The 26,164-nt window shown below is 35.2% G+C and overlaps 1 protein-coding gene across 1 annotated transcript; it reads right to left on the reverse strand.

Annotated features, from left to right (window-relative positions):
• Positions 1-3,198: 3,198 nt before the first annotated feature.
• LOC121241256 (SNF1-related protein kinase regulatory subunit beta-1) lies at positions 3,199-16,754 on the reverse strand. The gene is made up of 4 exons (XM_041138949.1): positions 16,295-16,754; positions 4,563-4,741; positions 4,298-4,460; positions 3,199-3,723 (listed from the first exon to the last, which is right to left on the reverse strand). The coding sequence occupies exons 1-4, from the start codon at positions 16,511-16,513 to the stop codon at positions 3,406-3,408; spliced, it is 879 nt and encodes a 292-aa protein (XP_040994883.1). The 5' UTR covers positions 16,514-16,754; the 3' UTR covers positions 3,199-3,405.
• Between the last annotated feature and the right edge of the window lie 9,410 nt (positions 16,755-26,164).

Genomic DNA, 26,164 nt, shown 5'->3' on the forward strand with positions numbered 1-26,164 from the left:
AATTGAAGTTTTGTAAGTTAGCCTCTAACTTACTTTTGGATAATATAATCATGTTTATCGAGTAAACGATGCATTTATGATCTGTTGTTTGAAATGTTGATTCATGTTCGGCTATGCTATGCTATATTGCTTGACTCATTGATAATAAAGTTTCTTGTTCATGATATATGTTGTCATTGTGAATATGTTTAAGTGAATGTTTTAATTATTCCAAGTCGCTCATATATTAGGATCACTAAATATTGTGCCATGATACATGTCATTCAAATGACATGATAAGATCACATGAAAGAGTTACATGTTAGGATTATGCATCTAGAAGACTTTTGACATGACCTAATCCTAGGATGGGGAAATATCTTAGTAGAATTTCCCTATCCACTCTGGAGTGAATAAAAATGGAGTGGTAGCCTTGGGTTGACAAAGTACAGTCAACAAGCTTTGGAAGGAACCAAAAGCTTTCCAGAGCGAAGTCGTAGCGCTTAATACTAGTGGGTGTGAAAAGTGATAAGTACTGTGATGGCGATGTGATCTGCCATATTAATTGTAAACTTTTGGTGAAGGCGGGTCGATCTGCCAAGAGCATAAGAGGGCTCATGGTAAAATAATTTTGATCTACTTGGGTGCCTAAAATATGACGTACTCACAACTAGTCAAGAGGCTAGTGATGTGATGCAGTAACTAGCAAGTGCACACGGTTGTGAGGTGACCGCCAGATATTCGTAAGTAAGTATAAGATAAGAGTCTACGAATGAATATGGAAACAAATGATTACACTATTTTTCTGTTACTACAAATTGTCATGTGTTTGAAAAAGAGTCCGAATGGTTGAAAACTATTGCTTATGAAATTGCACGTTTATGCTCATGCATCCATATTCATGTTTACTTTATGCATGTTTATGTTATCTTTGTGTACGTTTTTTACATAACTTGTTGGGATTTCTTCAAATCTCACTGTGATAATTTCCACTGTCATTTCCCCTGGAATGGTAGAAGTTGTATCCAGTTCAGAAGACTGAAGGTAAGATGGAAGGCTAGCCTGATACTATTGAGATCGAGTATACAGTGGAGGCCCATTTTAGGATAGCAGGTTTTTATATGGAAACTATCTTGCTCTTGTTAAAAGATGTCTAGGATATCCTAGAAGGAAAGTGTAAGTACTACAGGTTACCCATAGTGGAAGAAATTCTAACATTTGAGAATCGTTTTGACATAATTGACCAATTCATGGAGATTATTTTGAAATCAATTTTTGAAGTTCAAGAGATCCTAAAAGGGCACTGTATTGCATAGGCTTATGCCTTGATGTTGGATGTTCTCTTCTGTAAAGAAACCAGGATTCATGAATTTATTCTTGAAGGTGATTCAATACAGGTGGTCGAGAAGATACAGAATTCCTTGGAGGATTGGAGTCCAGGTGGTTTAATCATTGAAGACACTAGAAATGTGTTAGCATCATTTGCAACTTGGAGTATTTGTCATACTAAAAGGGATACTAATATGGCTGCTCACGTGCTAGCCAAGAATTATTTTTTATGTGAAAATGATCTGTATAATCTTGAGGGTATACCTGTTTGTATTAACCAAATAGTTTCCTCAGAAACTTTGTAATTCGTTTTATGCTATAAAGTTATTCTCAGTTCAAAAAAAAGTACAACGCACATTATAATAGACATCCCTTCAAGCGTCGCTTTTAGGTTTTATGGCTTAAAAACCCTTACTTCCTACGTGCCTTTTTGCAGCCTAAAGCAAAATCTTGAATCTTTCGTGACAAAAACATATATACACTAGTTCAATAACTTTTTTTATAAAAATATTATTAATTTTTAATTCGTTGGATTTTATTTGATTGTGATGGGTTTGAATTAAAAAATAATAATATTTTATTAAAAATTGTGTAAAAATTATAAATGATTTTGTCTGTATCATTTCTTATTTCAGGACTTGGATTACAGAAAGTTCTTTTACTCGTTTGTTTCTCTGTTTTGACTGATAAAGATTAAAAAAAAAAAAAAAAAAAATTGTTGCATCTTTTCTGATCAAATATTTTTCACTTTTTCTAATGCGTTCAGAACTTCAAATAATCTAAAGACAAATATTCACAAAGTATGGTGCAGTGAATATTATACACGTGATTCTAATGTTTTAGAGATTGTAACGTTTTAAAGAAAAGTTTGTATGCTTGATAGATTTATAAAAGACAAATCATATTTATAAGATAATCTTAAAGTGTGCAAGTCTTACACACCTCCTTTGAAAAAGTACATAAATCTAACACCCACGTAAAGAAATTATTTTTTCAATAATAGATCTCATTTTTTCTCAAAGAGAATAGATAGAAATTGCACACGCTAGAATTGTATGGACTATTACTCTTTATAAAAAGTAATTGAAAAAGCTAAAACTCACTTTTTTAAAAAACTCAAATCAAAGCATTTGTTGAAAAGCAACTTTAACGATCATGCGAGATGCTGATAAAAACTGTTAACATGTTTAAAAACACTTTAGACATGTTTATCAAACAGTAAATAGATTTCTGATAGAACTTTTTAATAAAAACCCTACAATTAAAATATCTATTACTCACAACATCGAGTGTTCTACCCGTATATTCCAAACAGTATCTTTTCAGGTTGTATACGAAGGGCACGGGCATGGTTCCATAGTGGTGTACAGTGTTCTCAGGGTTTTGCCCCATTTGAATTCAAAAACCACTCTAATCTATCTCAACTCATCTCATCTCTGAATGCTTATACAAAGATATCAATAAATTAAAATATTTACATATATTTAATAAAAAATAATGGCTTAAGATGAAAAAATATTACTCATAAAATACCCTAAACTACAAAGTTACAAATCCTAAAATCAGTAGCATAATGCTAAAATCAAGAATTTTAAAGCCAACCCCACATTCTTCTATCTCATAGCTTTCCTGTCCCCTTCTAAAATCCTTTTATGGCACCAGGCGTAGCAAGCTACATAGTTGAAACGATTCTTAAACCCATGAATCCTCCCCTACTTCCCCGTCAACTAAAAGTATAAGACAGTGAATCGAAGTAAGATTGAGAACATGCATTTATGATGGAGTTTACTAAAACCGATCAATTACACCACAAGCAATTCTACCAATTTAAATAAAAAAAAAATAAAAAAAAAAACAAAAGAAAGAAAAGAAAAAAGATAAACAAAGCTGTGGAAAGTAGATCATTGTTTTCCACTATTTACAGGAAGGAAAAAGGGTTCCATAAGCAAAGGATGAAATTAAGGTGTGCTGTGTGACAGAACATGGTCACGAGTTAAAATATGGAGATGTTCTATAGACAAAGATACCTTCACGGTTAACTGTAAAATCATTTTTCAATCTTTTCATTTGCAGAATTGAGCTTCAAAAGTGGGAGTTCTACCTTTTGAGTGGTTTGTAGAGGACAACCGTGACATATTTAGACTGGAACCGATGGGTTAGTCCCAAGGCAACCACAGACTGAGAAGCCCAACCTTTCTCCATGAAAACGTGATTGAGCACAACATGCCGAGGCTTTGAAGAAGAAGCTTCATCTGAGTTCTCCATACCCAGGACGGTTAGATGCAGTTGGGCCGGAACAGCCACAGGCTCCTTTGCAAAATCCTCCTCTGCTGGTAAAACCTGACTATAGCTGTAGTCTGGTGAAGGTGGAGCCTCAAACTCAGCCACGCTCTCAAGGTTTTCAGGCACATGATCCTGCACAAAACAACAAAAGCTAACAGAGGAAAGTTAGATGATTGTAATAGCGGTGTATGAAAATAGATCTTAAACCATATAATTCATTAGATATCAGCTAAGAAAGAAGTCCAAAACAGTGATGTCATCGAAGAAAGTTTTTTTGAGAGTAATTTGACTGACTAAATTGTGACATTCCTAGTTATTAGAAATTTAAAAATTGGTTGAAGTCATGGTGATCCAGCTCCTTGATTGGTGTCACATTAATTAATTGGTTAGTGTAACTACTATTATTCTTACACAACACGACTTAATTACCCTACTGCATGTATTAGTGTTGTTTTGTCGGTGCGTAACTTCCATTTCCGTTCATGGCATTTAGATCATTATAAGTAGCCCATGTACATGCTGCATAACATTTTCTTGTCAATCTCCGTCTCTCTTGCTCTTTGTCACAACTACAGGTCTGATTGGCATGCTTCAGAACATACCCACCCTTCTTACATCCACCACCTGAATGATCTTGACTGTGGGATAAAGACAACAAACTTGAGGAGAATATAGAGGCTATATGAAGGAGAAGCAAGACACATACATGAACATCGAGAAGATTACAAACACGGCCGATTTCGTCAGCTGCAAAAGGAAGATCTGGGATATATCTCCATTCACCATCAACAATGAACCTGTAATGGAATATACCTGATGGCAGGACCATAAGAATTGAGTGGTCTTTACCAGATCTCTGAAGTAATTTCCTGCAATGAGATGGAACAACATGTCACATACTTTGTCCAACATGTCACGTACATGTCACAAGATAAAGTCAATTATGATAAAAAAAAGTGACCAGTGCTTACTTTGATTTCCAGTTGTCCCAAGATCCCTCAACTGCAACATTGGAACCACCATAGCTCCATGTAATCATGGTAGGGATTCCTCGCTCAGGCGGATGATCAACAACTCCCTGAGATTCATTCTGCCAGATGCTGTTGGAAAAGAGGGGGGCATCATCCCTGTGCAAGGGAGCTAGTGGAACCTGCAAACATTTAGAAGAAGAGCAACCCATCGGTTAAAGGTCAACAAGGGTGTTAAGCTCCTTAGGTCACGGTATAAAAATAAAATTCAGAACTTTTTACCAGCATCTAGCGTCTCCACAAATCAACAGTAAAAACCAGTAACTCTTGCATGAAAGCAACAGAACTTATATATATATATATATATATATATATATGAAAGCAACATAACTAACAATATTATCACAGCTAGCCCAATAACATAGACTTCACATGTTTACAATGTCACAATAAATAAGAACAAGTGCATACTTGAGGAATTGCACAGTAGCATGCATCCCTCAAATATCAATTCGTTACAACATGGGTATTGCTCTTGTATATGTACATGGCTATTCCTATCATTCTCATCAATAAAATTCTTGTTCACCGATAAAAGAAAAATCAATTTGTTACAGCATGGATATTTTATTTCATTATTTAGAAAATTTTAATGGATCTTTTGGAGCATAGCTGTACTGGAGCTAAAAGTTTCGAAATCACATTTCTGATTAGATTGATTTGAGATTTAAATTTAAATTTCCAGTCAGTGTGCATTTCTTTTTGTTTTTGGTAAGTGGCTAGAGTTTGCCATTAACTAATGTTGAACTGGAATAAGTGGGCTTTATCGAGTGGGCTTCCACTTTCCCATTAACACATTAAATAGCCCAAAAGGCTATATACGCTACAAACCTCTTGCGCCCTTCTCAAGGCTCTAGTAAGACCATGTAGCATTCCAAGTCCTTGGGTAGGCTGAAAATTCAACATCAGAAAAGGCTGGAGTAAAATGTTCCACTGAATTGCCACATTGCACCTTGATTGCCTTTTGCACCACACATGCACATGCCAGCACCGTATATGTGCATATCAATTCAATTGCTCTACCTTAAAGTCTCAGTCAAAACCTTCTAGGCAATATCATTTTGGATTATCCCTAGTCCCTATGGTTGCAAGTCAGACCAACCTAAAAGGAAATATTTCTTTACAAGAACACATTTGTAATCATGGACATTCTCAACTGCATGATTCAAAACATATGGAAATATTAGAATTTTATGAAACTTTTTGCATTAGCAATGATGTTGTGTGAAATCAAGGCTTCATTAAACAAAACCCTTTTGAAATTAATATACAATTGAATCATTATCTTGATATTAAACAGATACATTCAAAATTCTATTTACACACTCAGATTGCAGTATAGTAGGTAAAGTTCAATAAATTTTTAAAGATATTTTTTGTAAGATAGACAAACTTTATTAGAGAACAAAAGAGTGCTACCCAACTTTATTAGGGCCATTGGAGGTAAGTTAAATCCTAAAATTTTAAAAGCTCCAAGAATTTTTTTTTTTTTTTTTTAAATAACCGTGGGTGTCCGAGCCAGCTTGCGCACACCTCTACTAATCTCATGTGCCCTGAAGTTAACGACCAGGTAAACCTCCAATGGCCCTAAGGGGACTCGAACCGATGACCCTTGGAGAGCAAACCCAAGGCTGGACCAGCTGAGCTACCCCTCAGGGTTTTAAAAGCTCCAAGAATTTAAAAGCTAGTAGCCACGACCAATCCTAGAATTATTGCAGGAGCAATTTCAAATTCAATACTGAAAGTACACGACCTCTAAGGTCCAAGCATTCCTGTGGTTGAGGCAAAAAGGTATGTGGAAACTTCATTCCAACAACTTGATAGCTGAAGGCATTCAACATATTTTTTCCCAACAATAAGAAGATTCCATGTTGCTATTGAAAAATGAAAACATGCCATTATGTATAGGACAAGTTTTTTCTAAGACGTGTACGCTCAACAAGGAATGTTGTTCAGACCCACCTCTGGGGAGCAACCCCCGTATACACGCCCCACCCACCTGATGTAAAACTATACAACTCATCCCAAGCTCCCCCTTGACCACTAGGCTGCACCCTGACAAGTATCATGTATTAGACAAGTTAATCAATTCTAGTAAGACTAATGTTTTTTTTTGTAAGCAAAATCAGATTTATTGAAATAAGTAAATAGGCATAGCCCAAGTCTACAGAAAGTATACAACACCTAGTCACAAGTTAGGAGCTAGAAAGTGATACAAAAAGTCATGTAAGCCAGCTCCATTGAAAACACTGGCAGAAGCCCAAAGATATAAAGTATGGAAAAAGAAACTTTTTAACTCATCCAGAGAGCATTCCCTATTTTCAAAGCACCGGCCATTCCTTTCAAGCCAAATACAACACGTGAGGCATAAAGGATCAATCACCATACATCAGCAATTTGAGAATTGCCCTGACGCTCGTTCCGACAACCAAACAAGTCCACCACCCTCCTAGGCATCACCCATGCAAGTCCAATCCTGTTAAGCCTCGTTTGTTTTCACAACTCCTCTTAACTCATATCATCTCATCTAATCATTACAATTTTTCCAAATTCCCACAAAAAAATAAAATAATCAATTCAACTTTTTCAAATCCCAAAATAAAAATAATATTAAAAAAATATATTCTAACAATATTTTATTCAATTTTTAACTTTAATATCAACTCATCTTACTCATCTGTGAAAACAAACAAGGCCTTAAAGACCCTAGCCCATAACATCCTTGCCCTGATTCACAAATTCACCACTCTTCTAACACATCTAGCACCAATCCATCACAATGAGTTCACGCTTAAGTTTTCCATAGTCAATATTTTCCTAAGAGATGCAGTCCAACAAAAGAAAGCAATTTTAGGCAACACCTCCAAATTATTGATTCCAAAATTTAATATATCCATCAAAATGTTCAAGTCCTTTTGCCCGAAGGACCCTACCATAGTTAGCTTCCAAGTCACAAAAATAAATATTTATCATGACCTTTAAAAATTAAGGCATTCAATTTGATTCCTAAGTTAGATATCAGAACCACAACATAAGTGTTGCTCAACACCTCACGGAATCTTCTTGCTAGATACACCACAACGAAGAGTATTTCACTTGAAAATCAAATCCCCTTACCTAATGAGTCAAATGAAACATTGCTGAGAAGTTGAAGAATATTAACTATAACAGCTGAAGTAACTCCTTAAGGTGTAGCATGAGCACCAAATTTAGAATTAGGTGCATCCATGTGTTAGGATAGCATGCCAAGGGAGTCCAACCAAGGCAAACTACATTTGCATGGCCAATGAGGGAAACCAAACGGAGCCTAGTAAATCAATAGGAAAAATTTTAAGCCATTACACCGTGTCTTTCATAATATATGTGTGTGTGTGTGTGTGTTATGATGAGGAATTTCTGCAACCATGCAAATGCGACATGTTTTTTACCCGGTTAAACCCTTGACCATGTAACACGCCCACATCACACAAATCAGGCAAATCATCGGTTTTCACTAGTGGAACATGACACCTAGAATTCTTTCTTTCTTTCTTTGCACCCAAGGGTCCAAACCTTACACCTGGGGGAAGTGTACCCCTAAGACCAAGGCCCTTGGCACTTGAGCCAAGGCCTAATAAGATAGAAAGCACTTTGAAGTCAGCTTGCTTATACAACCTTTTTTCCATGCTAGGCTATATAAATTAATGTTGGAGTATCAAATGGGAAAATTTCCCTTTAACTCTTTCAAAAACGAAGACCATGGCCTACTAAATGATCATAGAACAATTTAAGCATGCATGTATGCCACAAGAAGTGAATGTCTTGCTATGCCATTGGACCATGTAAATTGATTGGAACAAATTGAGGCAAAAATTATAACATTCCAAATATGAGAAACTAATAAAATAAGGGAAAAAACCATCAAACATAGAAGCATAGTCAATGCGCTATGGCGAGCTCCCATAGTTTAGCAGGCAGCGTCTACAAGGCCCTTGAATTTCGTTCACTCCCATGTTGCTTTTATAGGTAAGATAAATGTTATTTATAATAATTAAAAATAGGCATAGCCCAAGTATACACGAAGCATACAAGAGAAGACACCTAGTCAATAACTAAAAATAGATACAAGAAAATCATGAAAGTTGAGCCCGTTAAAGTCTATAGCAATTGCTAAAACAATAATGTATCGAAGAAGAAGCGTATAAGTTGATCCAGTGAGCATTCCTTGTCTTTAAAGTTCCGATTGTTCCTTTCCCTCCAAATGCACCACAGTAGACATATGGGGACCATCTTTCATTACGTTACAATTTGCGGGATGTTGTATAGACCTCTCCAGCTGGCTTCTTTTCGCTCCAAATGCACCACAACAGACATATGGGGATCATCTTCCATATTGCTACAATTCCAACTGGCAGGGAGATCAACCACCTTCCCAAGCATAACCCATACTGTGATACCCCATATGATAAGGATAAGGGTAGGTGATATATGAGATCTCACATTGCTTGGGAATGAGAATTTCTTGCTCTTTATAATGTTTCAATAGAGCTCTAATTGTATCATTGACTAGTCTTTTTGGAGTATAGGCCATATGATTTGGACCTTCCATTAGGGCGTTACACATGCTAGTCCCATTCTACTGAAGATATCATCCTATAGGGCCCTAGCCACCTCACAACGAAGAAGCAAATGATCTACTATCTCTCCATTTCTTCACATGCAACACTGGTGTGGTTTGGATAGTGAGTTGAGATAAAAGTTGAAAGTTGAATAAAATATTGTTAGAATATTATTTTTTAATATTATTATTGTTTTGAGATTTGAAAAGTTGAATTGTTTATTATAGTTTGCGTGAGAATTTGAAAAAGTTGTAATGATGAGATGAGATAAAACACTTTTGTTTCCAAACGGAGCCTAATCAATTACTATGCTCTATCGTTTTCTTAGGTTGAGTCAGAATCTTCCCTAAGGAAGCTGTCCAAACAAATAAAGCATCCTTAAGAGGAGCCTTACTCCTCCAAATACTCCTCCCAGGAAAAGGATTGTGGCGTTGATCCATAAAATGATCAAATAGAGAAGTTCCCTTTCTTGGAAGGGATCCAAAACATCTTACCACTTCCTCCATCCCAAATTCACCAACATATTGCTAATTGGCGATAATAGTGATTCAGGCTTTATGCAGGCAAGTTGCAACCTACTATCCAAACTAAGAATGGGTTTTCGGGGGTTAGCTTTACCCTTACGGGATCGGCCTTTGTCCTAGCCATTGTGGCCATGTGTCACCTAGGACAAAAGAAGCATGATGACTTTACATCATCCTCACCTTCCTGTAACAACCCGATCCTAAGATTAGGCCATAAGATAGGTTTTATGTATTGTTCATATTATTATTATTATTTTATTAGATTTTACATTTATTTATTTTACTTCTATTATCATCTTAGAAAATATGCTAATAGTAAATTAGTGATTTCCTGAGGAGTCACGTCGTTTCCATTAGTTTCCATATTAGATTAGTTTCCTAGTTTGAAACCACAACTTGATTCCTCAAAATCCTCTCAGAACCCGTATCCTCGTAGGAATAATTTCCAAGTGTAACAAACTTCAAACGTCGCATATCTTCTAAGGAGTCACGTCGTTTCCCTCCCCCATCGTCTATAAAATCTCACGTAAACCCACTGTTTTAAACACACTAAATACCCAGATGAACAACAATTTCGCATAAGCCTTAGTTTCTGCCCAGCAGCCGTCGACCACCATAGGACATCGGAGCACCACCCACGGTGCCAAAAACTGCAAGCCAGCCCAACCCCGTCGAGCCCACTCCCTTCCAGTAAGCCCATCGCCGTCAGCCACCATTTTCTCTCCCTAGTGTTTTTCGGTTTGATGGTTCTCTTTCTAAACTCTCTCCCTCTCTCGGTGTCGCACCACCTTAGGGACCCCCCCAGTTGCGTCGCCAGTCACTCCGAGCCACCCAAAGCCGCAGTCGCACTCAGTCCCTCTCTTAATGAGTTGCCTTCCGTCGCATGATGCTCCTCTCAGGAGCATTTCTTTCTCAGCCCTTAAGGCTTTTACTTTACTAATATTAGAATGGGCTATGGGCCTTAAGCCTTTTAGCCAGGAGCCTTATAAACTTGAAGAGGGCCGATTATCTACACGGGCCATGTTTTAAGCTGGACCCAATCTTACAGAAACTGGTTTATTATTTTAGAAGACTGTTTTCCAATGTGGGCCTTCAATATTATTAAACTTGAGTTGCAAAATCACTACAGTGCTATTTTATAAAATACATAATATGTAGATATTTTCTACTATTTTATATTTAAAGGACTAGATATGATAATTTAAGTGGATGAACTTGGGTTGACAGAAACTGTTTTATGGTTTAAAGTGGGCTAGTGGTGCTCTACAAAAACATGTTTTAGTATTTTATTGGGTTGGTTATATTCTCAGAAAAACATTACTTTTACATGGACTTTATCTACTTGAATAATTAAGAGCCTATAGACACAATTTTTATAAAAGGTATTTAAAGGATTTTAAAGTATATTATGGAACCTATTATTTTAGTTAAATTCCATTATACGTATTTAATTACATAGAGCATTACGACACGTTTTGCTAGGAAATTAGTAACACCTAGTACCTCCTATAGGTAACGTGCTACAAGTTGGAAATCAGGACGCAATGCTAAGAGGTAAATAGTATGATCATACAAATTCATGCGTACTGTGAATATGATTGTTATTATTGTTATGTAGAAAAATATGATGTGCTTATGATGGTTATCTACGTTACGCTAAGAGACAAGTCAAGGTTAGATTTCTTTCACGATCTTGATGAAATATGAGATTATGCTTGAATGAATGAATTTGTTTGATTGATTGAATGTTACTAAGATCATATGAAAGTCATGAGATGTTCATGTAGTAATTCAAGTCAAGTATGCCATGTAATAGAATAGCCAGATTATGCAAGCCATGCTCATGTAACACTTAGATCATGTATGCCATGTAGTACTTAGATCATGTATGTCATGTTCATGTAGTACTTAGATCATGTGTGCCATGGAATGTTATAAAATGTTCAGATCATGTTATGATTATGTCATGTTATCTATACCATGTACAAGAAAATGCCATGTTATGCCATGCCAAGTACAAGAATATGCTATGTTAAGGAAGTTCATGAAGCTTAATGAATTCTCATTGTTCATGTAATACTTAGATCATGTATGCCAGGTAGTACTTAGATCATGTATGCCATGGAATGTCATATAATGTTCAGATCATGTTATGTTATGTCATGTACAAGAAAATGTCATGTTATGCCATGTACAAGAAAATGTCATGTTATGCTATGTCATGTACAAGAAAATGCCATGTTAAGAAAATTCATGAAGCCTAATGGATTCTCATGCATTAAGAAAGATAAGTTTTAAGACAGTGCCACGGACTCAAGCGTGGTTAACCACAAGTTAAGTGGAACACGGACCCAAGCGTGTTTCACTTCATGTTATTCAGTTAAGTGGAACATGGACCCAAGCGTGTTTCACTTCATGTTATTCAGTTAAGTGAAACACGGACCCAAGCGTGTTTCACTCCATGTTAAAACAAGATAAACAAGTTATTATGCATTCACGTTACATATTTGCCATGATTATGTATACTTCCGCTCATGTTAATGATGAATATATATATACCATGTGAATTTGTGATGATATGTATACGTATGCAAAGTTTGAAAGTTATGTTATGTGTATGATTGTGAATCTGTGATGGTGTAAATATGTTGTGAAGAGTCTTCAGAAATTAAGTCCATGCTAGGCCAGATTATATTTTACGGTATAATGTGCTACTTACTGAGTATTCGACTCATTTTTGTTTGTCTTCTTATTTTCTTCCATGTTTAATTCTCGCAGATGGTGTCTATAATGACGCAGAGCTGGATGGCCAAGAATAAACCTAGTATAAAGACTTAGGAAGGAATAAGTGATATTCACACAAGAATTAGATTTCTTTTATGCCACTCATAGGATTAGTTTAGGTATGTTCTTTTACGTTACGTTCAGTTTTCGAAACAATCATGTTCAATTCAGTTTTAATATTTTTTATGAATTTCAATAAATGAGGTATTTCAGGATATGAATCTCTTTACCGGGCATTATGTTATGAATGTTAGTAATATCTCTATCCTACGGGAAGGAGGTGTTATACTTCCTCTGGGTTATCGCTGGCAATCTACTCAGGATTCAAAACTCAATGATGGCAACTAAATACGAGAGCGATACTTAACCCATCACCTTACGACATGCTTTTCATAGAGCATACCTTGATAATTGGGTCGTTATGCCTACACTGTGAGGTTCTCAACCACTTGATAGTTCAATTTGCTCATTAGTGCCTAAACCTTAGATGTGGATACTCCAAGGCACTTACCATGGAATCCTTCTCATGTTTGAACTAAGATTTGAAATCAAAATTTTTCCTCATGAGGAAAGATGGAGCGATCAACTGAGATTAGATGAAGATCCAACTTTCTATTCACTCCTAAAATCCTGATGGTCTATCAAAGAATCATACAAATGGTTGATGTTAATGTGAAATATTTATAAATATGAGAATAGTAGGGTCTTTAAGAATTGCAATTCCAATTATCCTAGATACCTCACATAAGCTAGTTTACCTTGTTAATGCCTTTTAGCTATTGTTCACGAGAAATGATTAGGTCAAGACATTCAACAGGGAATCTTAGTAATTGAAAATATTATTATACTTAAATCATTAACAAATGAGAATGGAGAGCAGGTAATAATAGTTCAGACTGTTGCACATGGAATTTTAATGAATTTGAAAGTTGTATTGAATAGTTGACCAAGCTACTTGAATTGGTAAAGAGCAATGATATGCATACAATCAACACACATTTTACACAACTCCCTATTAAAATATGCATAAAATCAACACACATTTTACACAACTCCCTATTAAAATATCATTACTTTTTAAATTCAAACACATAAAAAATAAATGAAATTTTTTGATAAGTTAAAAAATAAATGAAATTCAAATAACGCCAAAATAAATCAGTATTTTAATAGGTAGTAGTGTAAAAGTTATATGTTGGTTGTGCGCATAGTATTTACCAATGGTAAATTCCAAAGATATATGATGCAAATGAACTTAAAAAAATAACTCGTGAATTGGGTCAATACAAAGTTAGACCAATGTTTCCCAACTCGGTAGTTGGATCTATTAGTAGGAAAACTAGCCCCATAACTTTGGGAGAAGGGGTCATTTTGGGGTAAGCAGATCATTTGTGATGAAGAGGATGAGCTTCAAGGACCCTCATTCAATTATCAATTAGATATGGGAGATTTAAAAAAAATGATAAGTATATGCGAATTTTATTGATAGTATCAATAGGCATAGCCCAAGAAGGCAAGTACACAGGAAAAACACCTATTTGAAGTTAGAAACCAATACAAGGAAACCGTGGAGACTTTGTCCATTGGAATCTTTGCCCAAAGGAACAATGTTTTGTAGAAAATGTTTTGAGTTAATCCAATTACCACTCACAATATTTGAAGTTTCTATCGTTCTTTTCCTTCCATATACACCACAATAGAAAAATGGGGATGATCTTCTACACAGCTGCAATTGACTGTTTCCACTTAATCCTCTCCGAGTAGCAAGGAGATCAACTAACTTTTGAGGGATAATACACGCTAAACCAACTCTCCATATTAAAAATGAATCATGGGGAGTACTACTCGATCACTTCTACAAGCTAACATGTGCATACTTGTCTTTATAATATTATAATAAATTATAATATTATAATATTAATTATAATAAAACAATAATAAGTTATAAATAATAACAGGTCAAAAATTAGTTTTTTATAACTTTATTTCATATCAATTGAATTTCTTTGTTTAGAGCCTCCGGTAGCATAGTTGAGGCAGTGATGTGTTCTCTTCAAAGTATGTATTCCTTCCAATAACACAAGCATATAACGCACAATCCTCATTCACAGTGGACAAAAGAATTCTTTTCAATAGTTTCCTACTGAAAGAAGCTAAAAAGTGATTCCAGATTAGTTTTTGTAAGGAAAAAAAAAATCACTTTCATTTGGCACTCAAAGACCAAGGTAGAGAGAGAATCATGATAATCTCCTAAATAAAAAACCTCTAAAGACCACATAAGAGAGTCGATCAGTCAATTTGACTACTTCCTAAAAACAAAACTAAGGACCCAAAAAATGAGAACATGCCATGTGTACAAGTCTATAGATGACAGGTTCAAATAATTACCACTAAATCCACATTATACTAAATCGGTGTGTAGGCAAGTCAGTGAAAAAGTTCTAAGTCACCTTCTGATAGTCTCTCTAACTTTTATCAGCTTTTTTATAAGAAGCCAAAACAAGTCATTAAGAACACCTTGATTGCTAATCTATTTTTTTCAAGTATCTCAGAAGAATAAAGGTATATTCTTTCTTCATTTCAACAATCTCAATTTATCTTGTGCATGCAGGGAAACCTATGATAAAGGAGGATTGCTCTGTCCAATGGCTGAGATAACATGCGGGCAAGTTTTTAAACGAGAGGCCAGGTTTCATTTGCAAACAACCCGGGACAGATGTCACAAAAGTTAAAAAAGAAAACAAAGAGAAGGTTAGCACATGTTTGGTTAAGAGAAATTTTGAGAATGTTTTGAGATTTTTTTTTATATGTATTGTTTATTAATTTTTGTGAAGTTTTCAATAAATAAAAAAACTTTTGAAATATGTTTGTGTTAGGGTTTGTGAAAGTAGATAAGCAAAATCGAAATATTGTTTGAATATAATTTATAGGGTAGTTTATGTAAAAGTTGTTTTGTTTCTGTGTTTTTTACTTTTCTCTGCAATTTAGGCAAATGATGGGATGAAAAGTTGATTTTTTTTTTAATTGAAAGATGTTTGGATAGAAGTTATAAAATATTTTGAAAAATTTTGAAAAAAAATGGCAAACCAAACATGGCCTAATTTTTGTTGATAAAGGTTCCAGCATAGCACATTCTATACGGACATCCCGAATGGGCAAATAGAGTGCTTGCCTGCAATATGCTGTAGACATGTGAGGCACCGACAAGTATGACGGGTTAATGTTGCCAAATTAATTACGTTAATTTGTTGAATTCTAGCGAATGAAGACTTCAAATAGATGCATTAAACTTCAATTGAATCACACTTGGGAATAGATGCATTAAACTTCAATTGAATCACACTTGGGATGCACTTCTGTACACAAAATGGATGAAAAAACTATATAAACAAACATCACACGATGAAATCGACCAGATATATTTTTCGACCAGATATATTATAGTGTGAAACTCCTGGATTCCGCCTTCCTTCCTTCCTTCCTTTATATACCCCAGTTTTAGCTGTACAAATTATTTTCATATAAATGTTCAACCCGATCTCAGGTTGTAAGAAATAACATATCCTTCCACACCAAGTGATGAATATAAACCAAGTACAACATTCTGATATAGCAATCGCTAAATTTAAATAACAGTACGTCTTAAGCTCTATTGTCTAGTTAGTAATGACATTTGGATAGAAAACAAGAAGCAAGAACAAAAGGCATTATAAATACCTTTTTTTATTTCAAATATTCAAACGAGAGAAGATAACAGAAAAGGCAGTACCTGAGGAGCGAACAAGATGGGGGATCGAGAGCGTCGGGGGCTCTGAGGAGGGGTATTGTTCCCCATTGAATCGGAGGAAGGCACGCGCTCCGGAGGATGGGAATTGGGCGCGTGGTTGTAACCAAACCCCGATTCACCATTCGATCTCCTTCCTGATAACGGATCTTCATCATCCCTCCCAATCCCACTGCCTCCTTCTGTACCGTTAGCATTTCCCATTTTTGGGAGAAAAGAAAACCGGGACAGATCGAAATCCTCTCTCTTATATGATATATATATATATATATATATATATACAGATATAGATATACACACTACAGATATATACACATAGGCAAAGGCAGAAGCAGAGGAAGGTGCAGAGAGACGAGGTAACGAGAAGGAAACGCAGGTGTGGGGTGGAGAGGGGAAGGAGGATGTTGCAGCGAGGTGGCGGGTCGAATGAAGGTTTAGCCAGGAACAGATTTTAGAATGGGATTATGAAAATAATGTTGGAGTTGTGTTTATTTACAGAGATTGACACTGGGTAGGGACGGCGCCCACGTAGGGTAGGTCGAGAAATCCACGAATGAGTGGATAAACCTGAAATAATTGACACCATAGTTAAAATTCTCTACTTTTTGGTCACGCGCTGCTGTTCCAGGTTCACGCGCTAATATAATTATCCACGTTTTTGGAGCACCTGGAAGGATAAGGTTGGATGAAATAATTTTTTTTTGTTTTTTAATAGGAAACATGAACTCTTCATTAAATCAGAAATACATTACAAAAATTGCTCAACCCAACAGACTTGTTGAATAAAACTGGGCATATAACCCCACCAAACATTGAAGTCATTGACATTCCATGCATATAGACATGTTGAATTGTGCACCTCGGTGCCCTTTGAATAAGTTGTTGAATATCTTGACAATATGTCCCAGCCAAGATCTCGAATTATCCAACTCTTGGATTTCTTTAACCATCATAAGTGACTCACTTTTAATATGAAGCTGTGTAGATTAACAGAAATATGAATGATTTAGATTCAGATATGAGTTGAGATATGTTGAAATGATTTGTAAATAATAAAATAAAAATTGAATTATTTATTATATTTTGTGTGAGAATTTAGGAAAGTTGTTTTAGAATTTGAAAGTTGAATTGTTTATTATATTTTATGTGGGAATTTAAGAAAATTGTAATGATGAAATGAGTTGAGATAAGTTGAGGTGGGTTTTGAATGCAAACAAGGCCCTCTTAGAATAGTGATACTCACAAAAAATTACTTCTAAGTATAAAAGCAGGTTTAAAAACACAGGGAGCTTCCAAAGTCATCTCCACAGGAACAACTTTGTCAACACGATCAATCAAGCAAAAAATGTTAAATGGAAAAAGAAAAGTGAAGATGGGAGTATGATTACATTTGTAGTTGGATGGGTTTAAGGTTATTTACTATAAGAATGTGATGAACTATGTACTTGAAATTTGTACAATATGTAGGATGAATTTGTATTTAGATATTAAGGATGAGGGATTGCAATTACTCTAAAGGAAATAAAACAATTACTCTAAAGGAAATAAAGCATGAGCTCAAGTCAGAATGAAAATTGCTTTGTATTCTTTTAATTTCTTGGAGAAAAAGATGAGATGTTGGACAGAAACAGTCAACTTAGAGAAAACAGTTTAGAATCTTTGAGAATCAAAAGTTGTATTGGCAGGAGAGTAAATACTAAGGTCACAGGGTTAGGGTTTTCTCAACCATTGAGATGTTGGTCACAAGGTGCATCTGCTTGTGCCAAACCAATCATGATATTAACACATAAACTCAAGAACACATGCAATCTTAGATTAAAAGCACCAATAGAAAAAAAATCCCTCACTATATTAATCATCCTTATAATTCTAAGACCCTAGGGCTGAGGAATCCTTGATTATTTCAAGGTTCTGATGTGCTATAAGTGTACAATAGGTCAAGAATAAGAGATTCTACAAAAATTCACAGTAAATCAGGAGTGAAAATATAGAGACAGAGTCTTGCTAAATACCACAACACCCAACAACACTCGTATAGAAGAAGAAAAACTCATTCCCTGCAACCCTAGTTGTAGAGTTTAGCTTAGAATCATATTGAAAAAGATGATTTCGAGGCTTTACAAAAACCCTAACAGAGCAACCCTTGTAATAGAAAACAAAACTAGAAAGAAAAACACCACAAAATAGCTAAAAAAACTCTCCTGCATCCTTGCTCCTTGTCCCCTTTTATTATTTTCCTTCATCATTTTTCCTTCTTTCTCTTCTAACCGTCGTCTACACTTTATCTCCATTCTACCCTCTGGGAAAGCTCGGCTTCTTTAGCAGACAAAATGTAAAGGGTGAGTGGTTGAGAAGCTTAATACTTTGATGGACTTGGGCTCAAAGGATGAGTGGGCTTTGGGCTCTTAGGCTCTTGGGCCTTCAATACCTACATAGTTTAAACTATCATTAGCCCATGACAAAGAATAAGCAAGTATTTGAGAAAGATAACTCATAAACTTCACAGCCCATTATACAAGGTCCATTCTATAAATGTGTAACATTTAATCAAATTTGTATGACCAATCAACCTCAACTGCCTTACTTTAAACAGATATTTTAACAAAGTATCCTGACAATCAAATAGCAATCAGTTCAATTTCAGATGAATCATTCACTGCCACTTCCGTTTTACTAGTTGTCATAAGTACTTTTCCTTTGTTGTCTTAAAGAATCAGCCCCACCAAAACCTTGTTAATAAAATATGGCTCCATCCACATTAAGTTTAATAATATCCTGAGTAGGTGGAATCCATTTTGTAATTTTTCTTGACACTACTTTGAGGTGCTCCCTTGATTGACTTAAAACAACTTTTGCATAGAAAGAGCTTGATTGATCACACTCTCTATTGCAAGTGTTTACCTTCAAATATCCATTGATTCCTTCTATACCAGCAACTCCATGCAGTCAGGAACACTTACTTCAAGTCCTCCTTCATTTTACTCTCTTGTATTTGTCTAGCAAAATCCATAAACTATGTATCGGGTTCACCAATTTGTAGGTCAGGAAGAACTTTCTTCCATCTTTCTTGTAACAGTGAGCAATGGCATAGAGCATCCATCGTGTTTTCTGCAGATTTAGAGCAAAGCTGACATAGATCATCAAACACTACTTTCCTATTCTTTAGATTTGATAAAGTGGGTAACCCCTCCATACATGCCCTCCAAGCAAAAACCTTCACCTTGTTGGGGATGCTTAGTTTCCAGATCCCTTTCCAAATTCTTTTTTGCCAACTAGCATTTGAAGATTTTACCTGTCCATTACTTTTCTGCATGTCACTGAATAGCCTGTAAGCACTTTTAACACTAAACCTGCCACTTCTCTCCATAATCCAAGTTAGAAAGTCTTCATGAAACTCAATACTCAGAACCATCTTCAGCACTTCATCTACTGCTACTGGTGGAAGTACACTTCGAACTTTTGAAACATTCCACCATCTGCTATTTGGATCAATTAGTGCCTCCACTTTTGCCCCATACTCTCGGATCTCTCCCTCACCCACATGCAGTTTAAGATCTTTAAAACCTAGAATCCAATTGTAATTTAGATATCAATATATCTGCCATTACCTACCCTCCATCTGCAACCTTGTGCCAATTTGTCCTTTACAAACCAGATGCCCGTCCATGCATAAGAACAATTATGACCCAGCTTTGAGTCCAAAGACCTGTTCTAAGGGAAGTATCTAGTTTTAAAGACCTTATGAAGCAAGCTGTCCTCATTTTGCATTAGCCTCCAGCCTTGTTCAGTAAGAAGAGCATCCTGGAAAGTTCTCAAATCCTTGAAACCCATGCCACCTGCACTTTTAGGAACACACATTCTTTTCCAACTCACCCAATATATCCTCTTTTCTTCTTGTTTATGGCCCCACCAAAATTTAGTCATCATATGCTCAAGATCAGTGCACAAAGAAAGGGGTAATTTAAAACAGCTCATAGAGTATGTTGGGGTGGAAGTGCTACCGCCTTAATGAGGATCTCTTTACCACCTTGTAACAAAAGCTTCTCCTTCCAGCTTTGAAGTTTTTGCCAAACTCTATGCTTAATATTCAAGAAAGCATTGTATTTTGCTCTTCCAACCATTGGAGGGAGACCTAAATACTTGTCATATTGTTGGAATTATTGGATGCTCCAGTAGTCTAGAATTACCTTCTGTGTATTAGTAGGGACATTTTTGCTAAAAATCATGGCAGTTTATTCTCGATTGATGCTCTGACCAGATGCCTTCTCATATGACTCTAATAATCTATGCACAACTCTATTTTCATAGAGGCTTGCTTTGCAAAATAGCACACCATCATCTGCAAAGAGAATGTGGTCCACCAAAGGGGCTTCTCGATAGAATTTTAATGCCACTGATTTGTTTGTTCTGTTAACCTTGGTGCAACAATGTGATCAATCCTTCAATACATAGCAAAAAGTGATAGGGAGATAAGGGATCACCCTGCCTCACTCCTCTAGAATGATATATAGGTCCCATAGGCCCTCCATTGATAATTATAGAGAAAGACACAATCCTTACACATAGCATAACCATATCAATCTATTTCTTGGTAAAGCCCATCTGCAGCATAACCTCTTCCAAATAAGTCCATTCAAGCCTATCAAAGGCTTTGCTCATATCGAGGTTAAATGACATGAAGCCCTCTTTTCCTATTCTTTTATTCCTCAAATAATGGATCATTTCATAAGCAACAAGTATATTGCCTAAGATAATTCTAACAGGAACAAAGACAATTTGAGAACTAGAAATTATGGGAATCAACTTGAGCCTATTAGCCAATAGTTTAGAAATAAGTTTGTAAATAATATTACAAAGACTAATAGGCCTATATTCATTCACTTTTTCAGGTCTTTTTGTTTTTGAAATCAGGTTTATAAAAGTATGATTGAGTGAGAATGGGAATTGACGTTCATTTAAAGCATGCAGCACAACAACAGTGACTGATTTTTCCACAATGGCCCAATACTGTTGAAAGAATATAGGTGTCATTCCATTAGGTCCAAGAGCTTTGGTAGGGTTCATTTGGTTCAAGGCATCCTCTCCACTTCATTTGCTGTAAATGGCTTGGTAAGATCCTCATTCATTCCCCTTGTGACTCTTCCATCTAGAGCAGACAAAAAACACAAGTTTCCTCTCTGTGAATTAGTAGTGAATATAGCTCCTGAAAGTATTGCAATATTAGGTAATCTTTTTCTTCTCATTCCCTCCACAATCCTTCTCCATCCTTGAATCTCAGAATCTGATTCTGTTTTCTCCTGTGAAAGGCCGTTCTATGAAAAAATTTAGTATTTTGATCTCCTGCCTTTAACCACAAAGCATTTAATCTTTGTTTCCACAGAATTTCATCTCCTTCTAACCAGTAGTTCAATTCATCTCTAGCTTGTTGTTGTTCTTCAAGTGTTAGGTCACTATTCTGGAGTTTTTTAAGCCAAGCTCTTGCTTATGATATCTTGAACTAGACATTCCCAAAAGACTGTTTATTCCACTTTGTAAGATTTTCACTGTGCACAAATATCTTGTTCATAATATCCCCATACCATTTTGTCCAGTGTTATATTGCCAAGACTTCATAATGACCTTTTCACAATTTATATCCTCGATCCACATTACTTCAAACTTGAAAGGTTTAAATCCCTTTCTTCTTATACTGCACCCTTCTATCTGCATAATTATGAGTATATGATCAAAATGAGCAGCTGAGTCATGAACCACCTTAGCCTGGGGAAACAAAGAACTCCACATATTATTTGCAAAGTATCTGTCTAGCCTTTCACAAATATTTCTTTCCCTTTCTTGATTATTCCACCATATGAATTTGGACCCAGAAAAACCCATGTCAATCAATTCACAGTCATTCACAACTTGCCTGAATTCCTCCATTTGTTTTTCAGGTCTTGTTCTACCCCTTGTTTTTCCCTCCTGCTTAAAATCTCATTGAAGTCTCCAAACATAAGCCATGCATTATTGCCATATCTTCTTATTGATCTCAACAGGTTCCAGGTGTAACAACCCGCTAGAAATTCATTGGTAGAATTTATATTGACTTTAGGAACCTCGTGAAAACTCCATAAGTTTTTACGAATTGACTAATCGCACATGTTTTAGTTTGTTAACATAATCAGTGTTATCGCTCACTATGGTGCTAGAATTATGAGTTTAATTATTTGAGATAATTAGAAGTATCAGAATGAGTTATGGTCCACGCCATTAAACTCAGTTGATTATTTAAGATGTTGTGGCGCAATAACTCATTTTCATAATTTCGAACAAAATGCATGTTCGAAATTGTGAAATTATTTTTAGGAGCACTTTGGGGTTGAATTTTGGTAAACGATTTTTACTATAAGTTAATATGAATATTTAAGATTTTTCAGTACTAGGTTTATTATTCATTTTTTTGGAATGAATAGTAACCTCGATAAGCACATCTAGTGCAGTATTTTCAAAATCACAATGTGGAATATCCAAATTAGGTTAAAGAAGTTTCATTTAGACACTTGACAAAATCTTAGCCACACATAGCAAATAATATTAGACACTTGCCACCATGAGCAACCATTAGATAGATTTGTAAAGGAAATCAATGTGTGAAATCATGTCACTTAAGCAAAACTTTGTTTCATCTGATCAACCAAATTGTGGCAGACCAAAGAGAGATTCAATCCTAGTAAAATCCTAAATGGTTGGAATCCAATTGAAACCCAAAAAACTTGGTTGAAATCGAAACCCTAAATAGTTTCCCAAACCCTAAAGTTGGCCTCCAAACCCTTTTTAATCCAATTTTTAGCATTGTATTTAATTACTTGATTAAATTACTTCCACACGCTATTATTTAATCAAATCATTCTCATGACATCATTATCCAACATTTTAAACCTTAAAATTTTGATTGGGCCAAGAAAAATTGGATTTGGACTTGATAGAATCTCAAACCCTAATCAAACCCCATTTAAACTCCAAATTGAAGCCCACTTGGTTAAGGCTCACCAAGGCCCACGAATTTGGCCACCTTGGCAAAGTTTCTTGAAGAAGTTTCATTCCCCACATGACAGATCATCCATTGCCTTTGGCTACACCTAATAGTGCCCTGATGTGAAGGAGAAATCTACCTCATCAACATTCATACCTCACAGCTATTGCAGGCAGTCATTGCTCCTCACTATTCTCCACTTTATGTCACATAGCTACCTCCAATCACGGACCATTCAAGCCCATAACTTTCTCCTCCAAAAGTCTAAAGTCGTGCAAGACATATTTCACTCCCTTTAATCACTTCTTCACCCTGTTCTTAGAGAGAAACTCAAAAGAGCTCTCTTGGACAGATTTTTGAGTCTTTTTGCATGGCGATTTTAGATTCTTTGTATATATTTTCGTATGATAACTCATTTATAAAAGTTGTTTGTCTTTGAGTGTAGTCTCTGTGGATATGTTGATCAGATGAAACAAAGTTTTGATTCAATCCTAGTAAAACCCTAAATGGTTGGAATCCAATTGAAACCCAAAAAACTTGGTTGAAATCGAAACCCTAAACGGTTTTCCAAACCCTAAAGTTGGCCTCCAAACCCTTTTTAATCCAATTTCTAGCATTGTATTTAATTACTTGATTAAATTTCTTCCACACGCTATTAATTAATCAAATTATTCTCATGACATCATTATCCAATCTTTTAAACCTTAAAATTTTGATTAGGCCAAGAAAATTGGATTTGGACTTGATAGAATCTCAAACCCTAATCAAACCCCATTTAAACTCCAAATTGAAGCCCACTTGGTTGAGGCTCACCAAGGCCCACGAATTTGGCCACCTTGGCAAAGTTTCTTGAAGAAGTTTCATTTCCCACATGACAGATCATCCATTGCCCTTGGCTACACCTAATAGTGCCCTGATGTGAAGGAGAAATCTACCTCATCAACATTCATACCTCACAGCTACTGCAGGCAGTCATTGCTCCTCACTATTCTCCACTTTATGTCACATAGCTACCTCCAATCACGGGCCATTCAAGCCCATAACTTTCTCCTCCAAAAGTCTAAAGTCGTGCAAGACATATTTCACTCCCTTTAATCACTTCTTCACCCTGTTCTTAGAGAGAAACTCAAAAGAGCTCTCTTGGACAGATTTTTGAGTCTTTTTGCATGGCGATTTTAGATTCTTTGTATATATTTTCGTATTATGACTTCTTCATAAAAGTTGTTTGTCTTTGAGTGTAGTTTCTGTGGATATTTTATTCGTCTCATTCCATACTCATTAGTCAGTCAAAAGTATTTTTAACCATGGAAAGGCCATTCTAGGCGTGAAACTGGAGAGTATGTTATGTTTTAAAAATTTTGACCAAGTTAATGGACAAATCTTGATCCGAAAATTTAATGGAGTGCTTTATCATGTGTTTATAAATTTTCATTAAGGTTTTATTGCATGAATAAAACTTTTGATGATAGATTTCCCTAAATCTAGAAACTTGAAAACTAGAAGTGGAAAAATAATTTTTGTTTTGAGAAAGTTTGAATATTTTGTATTTAATTTTACTCCAAAGGGTTTGATATTTTATGTGATGATCCTAAACCTCTTATATACATGTAAGATGTTATTTTGAAAATATTTAGTATTACTTTTAAAGATATGGTTTTTCTATACAAGAGAATTTCGGTTAGGCCTAAGATTTGATGTTTTGGGTTAGATTCATGTTTTATTGAGTTTTAGCCATGTGATTTTAAGTTTGATGGTTGGATATTCTTTAGGACACATCCTTAAACTATTTGATATTTTAGTTTGAAGATCACACGTCTTTAAGCCATGGGTAAAGAGATTAATCAAAGTTAGTTGAGAGAAAAGTTTTTGTTTTTGGACTAAGTGTAAAACCAAAAACTTCAAGTATTATTTTGTGATTTTGATGAATTTTTTTTTATCATTTAAAGCACGATTGATCTTAGGATGATGTTATGAATATGTTAGAAGTAAGATTTGATTTTTTAGAATTCTTGAAGATGTTTTGAATAAGATTAAAACTTATAATTCAAATGTTTGTTTTTAGTTAAAAGTTTGGATCTTTTTACTAAAAAATTTTGAGTTGATGATTAGTAAGTTCTTGTTGAATATTTTAAGTATATTTTTAAATATAGGATAGGAATATCTTTATTGTAAAAATTTGGTTTGATCATGAGTTTTGAAATTAGAAGAAGTGCGACAAAAATCAAGGGGAAAATCCTATGGATGTTTCGGTCATAGTGTCTTTACCATAGTTGTGATTTATTTTAAATCTTTCTGAGTTGATATTTGAGTTCAAGACAAAATTTATATTTATAGAAATTTTTCGATTTAGGATGTGAAATCCTTAAATTCAGGGTAAAATTATCATTTTTCTACATATAGAGAGTTAAATAGTAATTTTACTTTAAGTTAGCTTGTTTTCATGCTTCTAATTGTTAGTGATTAAATTTCTCATTTTTAGAATCACTATTTTCAGTTCCTCGACGTGTTTGGCGCTTTATTCTCGTAGAACGTGACGATCAAGGTAAGTTAGCTCTTAACTTATTATCAGTTTACTATGTATATATGATGGGTAAGGATACTACAAATTATGTTCGTATGTTGTTATATATGCCATGACATGCCATGCCATTATATGTTTATTTGTTACACCATCTATTTTGTCACGTATTGCTATAAGTTGCAAGTATGTCATGTTACGTTATGTCATCTGTTACATGTATGCCACGTCACATAATGTTCACTGTTACATGTATGCATGTCATGTAATATTCACTATTACATGTTATATCATGTTATGAAATGTTGTATGTTACATGTTATGT

The sequence above is a fragment of the Juglans microcarpa x Juglans regia genome, chromosome 7S, assembly GCF_004785595.1.
Source record: "Juglans microcarpa x Juglans regia isolate MS1-56 chromosome 7S, Jm3101_v1.0, whole genome shotgun sequence".
Classification (NCBI taxonomy): Eukaryota; Viridiplantae; Streptophyta; class Magnoliopsida; order Fagales; family Juglandaceae; genus Juglans; species Juglans microcarpa x Juglans regia.

Coding starts and splice junctions, on each gene's coding strand:
- LOC121241256 (XM_041138949.1), bottom strand. CDS start 16,513: ATGGGAAATGCTAACGGTACAGAAGGAGGCAGTGGGATTGGGAGGGAT. Junction 4,742..16,294: donor CCATCTTGTTCGCTCCTCAG/GTACTGCCTTTT, acceptor AAATGTTTGCAG/GTTCCACTAGCTCCCTTGCA. Junction 3,724..4,297: donor GTAATCTTCTCGATGTTCAT/GTATGTGTCTTG, acceptor TGTTTTGTGCAG/GATCATGTGCCTGAAAACCT.